A 10,584-nucleotide genomic window follows, 5' to 3' on the forward strand; every position below is an offset into this window, starting at 1 on the left:
GCCAGAAATTTATTATTAAAATAATTAAGTAAATGAAAAAAAAGCAATAAAAACAAAAAGTCCATCATTTTTTGGGTCCTTCCGAGATTCGAACTCGAACCATTTGTCAATGTGCATCGCTGATCTTGTTTACTGACTAACAACACGTGCGTTTCTTACTTGATGACGTCAGGCGAAGTTACTGAGCTCTGATTGGCTGTCAATGTACACAATGGTACGAACGTACCTGTAAAAAAAAAACTCGCGGACCGGCCTCCTTGCGCCCGAGGAAAAAATGATCGGGATGACGAAATCACGGGGACGAAATCCCGGGGACGAAATGAACTGCATAGTAATTTGATCCTGATTTAAGGAGCGAGGCCGGTCCACTGCGTCCGGAGTGCAGTAAAGAAGATGCTACCACCCCTCCTCTCCAACACTCGTGAATATTGTACATTGTATTATTATTCAGGTGTTCGGTGTCGTCTCACTGAACGGCAATATTCGGCCCACAAATCGAAATACTGTCGGGTGGGCTTGAGTTAGACTAGTTTCTGTTCTGAAGGGATGATGACTATGATGTTTTCCGAAAGACAAGAGCCGGAAGGGTGTAGAATCTGTGTGCGTTGTTTGATATGAGTCAGTGTTTCTTTACAATAGATCAGACCTCGAATGGCTGTAGTGGGGAAACACTGGATGTAGGAATTCCAACCCAATTCTAAAGAACTCGAAAGAATAGATCGAGCACGTGCTCTCCTGTAGCCATGACAACAATATTCAAATGCAAATAATTATGGTGGGATGTGCAATTGCCTTTCCAGAGGAAACTGTTCATCGATTTTCAGCCAGTTGCGCGCTCTTCTCACACTGCATATTGAGCGTGTTTCCTTTATACTTCTGCTAATCGTGGAATGTGAATAAAACTATAGGCTGGTTAGGCCTGCTCTAAGATATTGATGACGTTGCAATATATGAGCATGAAGAGTCACCTTGCGAAATTAATGACGTCATCGTGTGTTGCATTCCTTCTTGGATGTTGACAAGCATCCATCAAAATATAACGCAAAAACCATGACAGACGAAGATTTAAAGGAGCAAAAAGAACAAGGTAGGTCGATTTTATCATTGCCACTCGTCTGCCAATGAAAAGAAATGTCTGAGTTGTCTTGAATGAAATTTTATGATGTTCACGTGAGGCGACGCTTGCCCTTTCCTCAAGGGCACATGGCGTCGTCTGTCAAACAACCGGTCCCACAGCGACAGTTCAATTTTCCCGCCGAGAGACTAGATTTTCGGCTGGGTCATTGTCCCGGTTCGTTTTGTGATTAAATGTCATTAAAATTATCTGGGGACTTTTCCACGTGATAGTATGCCATTATCAATGAAACCAGACCGCCCATGATGAACGACTGGTTGACCTCAAGCTCAATGTCACTGATTAGTATAGCCTGCTTTGTGAAATACAAATTGAAGGATGGGGTGCGAAATAGCCCGTGGACTGAAAATCTCTGAATTGATGAATTCAGGTCCTTCCCGGCAACCAAGACCTTATGTATTGTAAAACGACCCTCCCTTCAGCAAAAGGATCCCATTCAAACCGACACTGAAACAACATAGTTCGGGCAACCTGCTTTATATATATAGGCTATAGATGTGAATTGCAGCTGATGATATGGCGAAGTAGACTTTGACTTGACACTTAGGTTCAGAGCAAATACCATGCCTAATGGTAGGCCTACTCACTATACTAGTATATTTAGTAGGCATAGGTTTTACCGGCGTATAGTGTTGTTTGTTTACAACTGCAGATGACAGGCTACCCGCGGGGAATATGCGCATTTTTCACCGAGAAAATCAATACAGTGCAGTCAGCTATTTTTAGCTTTCCACTTGGCTGATTGATTTCATTTTGCTTTATATATAGCCTATATATTCCAATGTTTGTGCATTCGAACTTCGTTGCTCGTAAGGATTGCAAAACCTGCCTAATATCAAAATACACAGGGGGAGGTGGATAGGGGGGAGGGGGGGGCTTCTCAAATTCAATTGTTGTGTCCAACCATTACCTACTGCCCCACTATATTACTCATTGCCTTCGCTGTTGCCCCGACCCGACCACAAGAAACAGGCCAAACATCGCACCTACTCTAACCGATGAAACTTTTTTTAACTTTATGTATTGAAAAAGCTGTTGTTTTTCCAGAATATTGATAGTCGACGTGTTATATTCTCATGCCAATTCCGCCGTCCTCAGCTGAGGTCAAGTCATAATTGGTATGGCCGGCAGTTTGCGCTGGTAACATTGACTCACATATGTCTTGCTGCACCTCGGGACGAGCTTTCTTTTACTGGTAGTTTCCTGCAGGCTGCCAGGAATCACGTGGGCTGTTAACGGTTACTGATAAAATTGCTCCACAGCCGAAGGAGTGTTGTCCCTTTCATCTCCAAAGCTAACTGATATTCAGAGGATTGGGACCATGGATTGTTGCAAACCCTCGAAAAAATTTGAGGTGAACGAAGCAAAAGATGGTATGTGTTCGCCGTCCTCTCTGCATGCAGACGTGTGGAAGCATGCCGCTTGTAAAGGTCTCTACGTCCATTCGTCCTGGCAATGTCAGATTTAATTGGCAGGTCGCTGGATGTATACTTCCGGAGAGCATTCACTAACGAGGCGAGATATATACCAGCCTGATGTTTGACACGGAAGCTCAATGGCCTCGTTTTCGGTTGCACTTGGAAGGCATGCGCTTTTGCATTATCTCTTAGATAAGCCAAACCCAGTAAAAGAGCAGGCTGCCAACAATTTCACGATAAGAAAATAGCCTATCGATATTGAAAACAAACATGCATCGCGTTCTTTATTACCAAAACAATGATAAAAAATGACAAATTTGTCAAGCATTGTTGAGGACTGAATCACACTTCGCCCGAACTGCTTCGAAAAGACGACTTGAGGTATTTCGGCGTTGACCCAAATTCAGTCAATCAAAATAAAACTAGAAAAATATGTAGATTGTCACATGAATAATCTCTGCATTATACTTTCATTTCAAAGCAGTGTCATATACGTATATTGATATTTACATACCTTGAAGACGACGATCACGCTCGTTCTTGTTGGTCGAATTTTCAAGGAGACATCACCTCCAAAAACTACTCATACCAAAATATAATGTGAAGGATACATACGTTGATATTTTATTATCAAAGCTGTATGCAAGCGTCTTGTGGAGCAAATTTGTTAATTAAAACTGTGATATTTTGTCGGCATCATGGGTAGGCCAGGGGATTGTTGCGAAAGAGTCAGGGACACTTTGTGCGGTAGGAGGTATACCGTGGCTTTGGAACGGGATGTTTATAAGGAAGGCATGAAAGGTATGTTGCATGTAAACTCAATCGCGTAGTTTATAAGCAATCGGTTTAAGTGGAATACTAATATATCGCAGGTCAACTTTCATTTTCAGATTCAGGGCGATCAAATTAAGTTTGGTCGGTAAATGATCTTCAGTGGGAAATCCCATGCTTTCTCACTAAGGAGATGCGGTGGCGTGCCGCTAGTTCACAAACCAAAGCATCGTGGGTTCGAATCCCGATGTAACGTTTTTTAAAATGTCTCTGTACCTCTCAGTTGTTCCAGACAGTATAGACAGCGAGAGAGACGAAGACTTCAATCGACAAGGTCAAATGTCTTCAGCATCACTACCTTGTCGGTGCACTGCTGCAGCTTCAATAATTTTCTAACTACTGCCATGAAACTGTGCCCAATGCTACACATCAAAGTACCTTAGGTGTGTTCCTTGTGGCGTGTGGTTTTAAATGTTTAGAAAGCAACTCTAACTGGATTCATCCTCGTCTCGTTTCAGTACCAACATGGTGCTCCTGTCGGTTCATGATGGCCTATGTTGGCTTCTTCGGCTTCCTGTTCCTCTACGCCCTGAGGTTCGATCTCTCCGTGGCCATCGTGTGCATGGTGCGGTCGCCAGTGGTCAATGAGACTGAAGGGACCAGTATGGTATCTTTCCTCATGAATTCAACTGACACCCCAGTGTCGAATGAACCTGTATGTGAGGTGGAGGCGAAAGATACAGGGAATGGTACTGCCAAACAGGTTCGATATATATTGGCCGTTTTTTGCTAGCCTTGTCTTGAAAGACGTTTTATGTGCACCGCGATGACATCCCCACCTCGCGCAACATCATGTCCCTGCATAAACCTTGGTGATGATGAAGCTTTTGGACAGCACCGTATGAACAGTTAATGTGACAACGTTTTCCTATCATCCTGTTGTTGTTGTTGAAAGAGATTTATGGAACAAATGAGGCAAAGTTGGTGTGTGATTTTGATATGGCTTACAATTCTTCATTCGCCCCCATCTTGTAGTTCGTGAGCGATGCGGTGGTATGCATGTTTGACGTTTTTTTACGGAACAGTAGAGAGGCTTAGACTCGGAAACGTAAACGCAATAAATGACAACAGCGCTTATTGCCGCCGACACCAGGGGCGACTCGGGCGTTAATTTCACCATTTTAGTATTCTACGCCTTTTCCCGCAGATGGGTGATTTCGAATGGACAAGACCCCAGGTTGGCTACGCCCTTGGATCCTTCTTCTGGGGTTACATTCTCACCCAGGTTCCTGGTGGATGGATTGCAGGATACTTCGGAGGCAAACGTGTCTTTGGGATTGGTATGCTGATAACAGCCATTGCAACGATGATTCTGCCAAGTGTTGCGAAGACGACGTACGGTTTTCAGTTGACGCTCTTCATGAGAATTATCATGGGGATGGGAACAGTGAGTAAACGTGTTTGTTTGTTTTGTATCGTCAGAAGAGGAGTGGCGCTGGATGATACACAAGCCGTCATCCCTCCAACATTTCGAGCAAAATATGTCGTCCTCCCTTTGTAAACATGAAAGGGGACAGTAAAGTCTGTGTATGTCTGATTGTTCGAAATTACCTTGGCCAGAATACGGTATCGCACTATGATAGTCATTCCTTTATACCCCTTGCTAAATTTTAAAGAGTTTCCCAATTTACCGAACGAGAAACGAGAAGAGAACATGTATGGAAAAGGTGGAGACACGTAATTCAAAATTAGCTCTTAAAACCCCATAAATGTGGAGATTATAAGATTATTAACAGATTCCAGACCAGCTTCATAATGTTTTCTCATTCTTGCAGGGCGTCGCATTCCCGTCGATGCATAATCTCTGGTCCAAGTGGGCACCGCCACTTGAGCGGACCAAACTCATTGCTTTTACCTATGCCGGTAAGTTGACAGTGATCTCTGCTTTGAGAACGGGATAAAGATGGTGGGGGGGGGGGGGGGGGGGAGTGCATCATGCCCTTAGAGGAAGTGTCTCGACATAATACCTGTCTTTACACAAAACCAGGTGGTGTAGAAGTAGAAAATGTCGCCCTGGAAAAACTGTCCGGCCCTATTGTATTCAGAATGACGTCGTCCTAGAAATAAGTTTATATTTGCCTCCGCTGCCTCTTACATAGTACAATTTAGTCAGCACTTCTAATATATCGTTTTTTCTGCCTTATTTCAGGGACAATGATTGGCAATATCACTGCCTTCTTCTTGTCTGGTATACTCTGTGAATATGCTGGATGGCCGTCGATATTCTACCTCTTTGGTAAGTATTCCTCAAACGATGATGGCGAGATCGTGAGCCGATTGGGCTATTTCATTGTACTTTGCCCTGATCACCTGTTGATCGACTTGCGATTTTGGCAAAATGCAATGAATTACGCATGGGGGATATGTCTTGATCGGCTGTGATCGACTGGTAAATCGAAAAATGTTTACCTGGACATGGTATATCGACGAGTGTCACTTTTTTCTAGGTGGCGGCACCTTTGTCTGGCTTGTGTTCTGGTGGTTCCTTGTGTTTGACAGCCCGAATGAACATCCCAGGATATCAGCCCTTGAGAAGGACTTTGTAACGAAGGCCATTGGAAAGTCAGTGCAAAAGAAGGTATAACGAAATTACCATCGTTAATTTATTTTGCTTTCCTTGGGGGATTAGCGAATGCTACAGTTTAAAAACACAATCTTAGAGATGATGCCTGTTGTTGGCATCCCTCTTTAGACTGATAAATATGGCGTTATTTGATCATAGATTAAGGAAATATAAGTACGGCTGGAAGTAATTTTCCGTTTTATCAAGTTCCGTAATTTAAAAGTGGCTAGCTAAGATAGTCCCCCTTCAAGAGTAGCTGTTGTTATGCGAGCAAGAGCTGCACTGCTCTAAGCAGTATCTCCCCTTCTTCTATGCTCATCATTGCCTTCATTTTCTTGCAGACTTTGAAAATCCCATGGAAAAAGATCTTGACGTCCCTCCCCATCTGGTCTATCGTTGTGGCCCACGTTTGTAATAACTGGGGTAACTACACCCTGATGACGTGTCTACCGTCCTACATGAAGGATGTCCTCAAGTTCGACATGAAATCAGTAAGTTTGCACCATTGCCTATTAGCATCAGCTTGTGCAAAGGTGGCATCGGTATACCGGTACAGGTATGGTATTGACAACGTTCTGCTCGGCATTGGTTGATCGATATGTGTAGTTCATTAGATGTTACTCCGTGGACTTCAAAATAATCGAGTAATACAGAACTGTATTCTTGGTTTAATAATTCCATGGATACAAGGAAAGAGTTGTGCTTGAACAACGCCCCTGCTTTGGGAGGCTGAACAATGTATCAACTTCGCTATCAACCTCCCATAAATGTAACTTTATGATAATCCCGATCCATCCATCTAGCCCGAAGGACCTTTGACAATTTTATCTGGCAAAGTTAAAATAATTTTTCTTTTTTTAGAACGGTCTCTTCTCTGCTCTGCCGTACATGGGCATGTTTGTTACAGCGATTGGTGGCAGTGCTCTCGTAGACTACATAAGAACGAAAGGCGCTAGTACTACCATAGTGAGGAAAGTCGTGCAGGGAATCGGTAAGAACCTATCACTTTGTAAATATCGGCAGGTTTGCCGATTATGAAATACCAGTAAGTCGACGAAATAATTGGATTTTACTGCTGATGAGAGAAAGAAATGGCTTATCGACCGGAGTTTGTCGAGGTGTCGGACGCCTTGTTGAAGAGCTTGTCTCCGTGGTTTAGCTAGCCTCCTTTTATAAAATCTCAAGTCTATAATTTGGTATTGTTGTGCATTTAAAAAATCCCAACTTGAGGAAATATCTGACAATTATCGTCACGTCTTTAAATATACATTGCAGTTTCGATACCGAGACAACAGCGATGCAATCGAGACGGCTGGAAATGTCATTATTGGCGCATATTCTATCCTACTCGTTCAGCCCGACAACCTCCAAAGTTAATTCATTCAGCTTAATTTTAAACTGTTGCAAATTTTTCGACAGCTTTCGGATTTCCATGCGTCTTTCTCATTGGCCTTGGATTCCTGGATTGTACCCAGAAATACCTGGCGGTGGGCCTCGTGGTCATTGCTGTCACGTTCAATGCCATGTGCCGGTCTGGCTACATCGTCAACCATGTTGATATTGCACCCAGGTAAGCCGTATTTATCGTGCGGTAAGCCGTATTTATCATTCGAAAGCACGCCGTCATTTTTTGGCTTTGAACATTTTTCAGAATTTTGAATTTGTGAAAAAATTCAACTCTGAATGATGAAAAAATTTCTAAGTCCAAATATTTGTTTCACAATTAATAGGTATGCTGGTATCCTGTTTGGGTTTACAAACACCTTCGCGACAGTCCCGGGAATGGTGGCACCTCTTGCTGTCGGGCAAATCACTGTCAACGTAAGTTAAGTCTTCAAGTCGCATGAGAGTCAGGATGGGGGCGGGGTTTTATGGTAGAAATCATGATGGCGAACTTATTCAGGAAGGTCAACAGAATGACAACACGCAGGTTTTCGGAATCCGTACAAACGACGGAGGAATGTGATGTCATCAAGCCATCATCTTGAGATCAGGCTTTTTTTACTCCTTCGTCATATAAATATCGAGAGGGCGAGTATATTGAAAACCACTGGGCTGCTGCCAGGATGTCAAGCTATGGTACATGGTTCATTCACTAATAGTTATTCATCCATTCGCAACAATCGTAAATCCATTTAATTTTAGGAGGAGTCGGGAACGATTTAATAACATTAATGTTTCATTCTTCGTACTCCGTCGTTTGGAGGTCTTTGTAAGGCTTGCAAAACATGGCAAATGTCTAAAAAGACTGATAGTAACACTCCTGGCATCAAGAAATGTTCTTGTGCTGTTAAAAAACGTTGCATATTTTGATTTCATTTTCAGAAAACCCGCGAAGAGTGGCAGATCGTTTTCTACATCTGCGCAGGTTTCTATGGTGTTGGTGCCATCTTCTATTCCCTATTTGGCACTGGCGTGGAGCAGTCGTGGGCCACGAGCGACGAGGACAAGAAGGCCGACCTCGAGGGGGCTGATGATAACGAAGCGGATGATGGCCAAGTCACCGTACCCCTTAACGCTGTCGGCAGTGCTGATAAGACAGCTAATGGTGAAACAGACACAAAGGTTTAAGAACAATCGAAATCTAGACACTGATGTCCACGGTGGAAAGACACTAAGGTTGCGGTAGTCTGGTCTGGTTTGAACAAAAAGTGTGTGAGTGACTGCACAGAGTAGGTACTGGTAGTTCACGAAGAATAACAACACTGACGTGACAATGTTACATGCTAGGTTCCAACACTGAATGATGTGGCCATTTGTATCTTATAAATCATTCTGACTGACAGGAAGCTTTTTCAGACTGGTAAAATGGGAGGAGCGTTTGTTGGAAATGTGGTAGTTGAAATGGCAGGAGTGTTTTAAAATGAGAAAGGCAGATTCACGTACATTAATCGAATGATTGACGTGTGCCATTAATTTTCATCATTAATTGAAAGTTTATGTTATGTTTTGTGGTTTCGCAAGTGCCATGTGCAAAACTATTAAAGACGATACACAAAAATCCATATATTTTCTTGACTGTGTAGAGAGAACGTATTATAATGAGGTTTTCTTGTGAGCATCGTTTTGCAATCATCTTTTTACCTTTTTTATTTCTTTTTCAAAGCACTGTCGTGCCACGGGTTATCTTTCTGCCGACGGTGTGCGCGTTACCATGATTATATACCGGTAGCAGCATAACAAGAAAGAGCGTCCATAATTCGTTGGTATTCAAAATCTAACCATCGTAAAACGGTGACTTAATCTAATATCACGTGGCTGTTTCTTCAAGTTATGCTTTTAGTTCAATGTTGTTGTGTGATAATCAATACTGTATCAAAGGTGCACCTTTAGTACCGGGCTTTCGGGCTACACTACGGACGCCCGTCCTTCCTCGCTTTGAGGAAAATCGGCCTAGCTTTCACGTGTTGAGAAAGTTTTGAACATTGCTGGCGAGAGACACACAGCCGACACAATTATGCGTGTCTATCCTGACATCATATGTTAAGTTTGTTACTTAAGTTTGATATCTCACCTGCGTGCAGTCTCTAACCAAGGTCACCAAAGTCCTTGGTCATAAGCCATTCAATTATGATAGTTTTTGAGTCGGTTAAAAATGCTTTTACTTGTGCCATACCACTTTAACATATTTCAAGGGAATTCAACGTTCCATAACAAGATTGTCATCGTTGTGTTATTTGATTGTTGTAAAGACTCTTTTTTCACTTGTATAGGGTCAGTGGCGAATATTCACCGATTCCTTGCTCTGCAGCATGAATGTTGGTCTATAGACGACCAAACTTCACAAGATGAAAAAAGAACCGATCGGATGATGGGGGGATCCTTGCCTGACTGGTGACCAATGCATTTTGCACAGGGGCTGGACGTGTTGCTGCAAAGCTACTGACCTTACAATGTGAACACAGAGTGTCAAGTTGGATTGGCCACCGTGCTACCTCGTGTAGTACATGTATTGTTATTTATTTGCTCCATATTCTAGGCAGAAAAACTGTAAAGCAGCTCCGTGGATGACCGAGGTTAACCGGCTATCTGACGGATAACGACTCGGAACATTTGTAGGCCTATTTTCTGGTATGGTCCCAACCTTATTTCTTCTGCTTGGCTAAGTATTTGAGTATGCTTGCCTGTGATGGTCTTTTTTGATCTTGATTAATTCTATCCGAATTAGGGGACCATTGGTGACAAATCTTAGTGAGCACTATCGTCTCTCCCGGTGATAGAGCTGTAGTTTTAGAAATATGTACATGGAGAAAAGAAGTCGTAGTATGATAAAATGGCCCCAGAGAACAATTTTTGTTTCCCATACAGAGTTCTAGTATATTATTTATGGTATTGATTGTTAATAAAGATGTAGTTTGGTCGTAATGCCAACACATGTTCGTCAGTGTAATTTTTTTCACTTTCCTCATATCAATCCTGAGCTGAGGAAATCAGATTTGGGTTCCATGTCGAAAAAGATTCAACCTGAAAACAGATCTATATACTATTTATACGCAATGTATGCCCATCATCTAAACGACCTCGTTCTCGAAGACCCTTGACACCTGGCGGCGTTTACGAAAACACATCGTCATTTTTCAACAACCTTTGAGACACCCCCCGGTCTACAAGGATTGAAGGCGTACTCATTAAGACAA

General features: G+C 42.7%; 1 protein-coding gene across 3 annotated transcripts; it reads left to right on the forward strand.

The window, feature by feature from the left end:
• Positions 1-919: 919 nt before the first annotated feature.
• LOC135496870 (sialin-like) lies at positions 920-10,320 on the forward strand. Of its 3 annotated transcripts, XM_064786433.1 has the most exons (12): positions 992-1,087; positions 2,183-2,508; positions 3,843-4,087; positions 4,532-4,771; positions 5,160-5,247; positions 5,534-5,620; positions 5,832-5,962; positions 6,289-6,438; positions 6,809-6,938; positions 7,367-7,517; positions 7,678-7,768; positions 8,273-10,320. In XM_064786433.1, the coding sequence occupies exons 2-12, from the start codon at positions 2,457-2,459 to the stop codon at positions 8,516-8,518; spliced, it is 1,611 nt and encodes a 536-aa protein (XP_064642503.1). In that variant the 5' UTR covers positions 992-1,087; positions 2,183-2,456; the 3' UTR covers positions 8,519-10,320. The 3 variants fall into 3 exon arrangements, with proteins under 3 accessions (XP_064642504.1, XP_064642503.1, XP_064642502.1); XM_064786434.1 differs by lacking the exon at positions 2,183-2,508 and having other exon boundaries at positions 920-1,087; XM_064786432.1 differs by lacking the exons at positions 992-1,087; positions 2,183-2,508 and adding an exon at positions 3,077-3,354.
• Positions 10,321-10,584: the final 264 nt, after the last annotated feature.

The sequence above is a fragment of the Lineus longissimus genome, chromosome 12 (assembly GCF_910592395.1).
Source record: "Lineus longissimus chromosome 12, tnLinLong1.2, whole genome shotgun sequence".
Classification (NCBI taxonomy): domain Eukaryota; kingdom Metazoa; phylum Nemertea; class Pilidiophora; order Heteronemertea; family Lineidae; genus Lineus; species Lineus longissimus.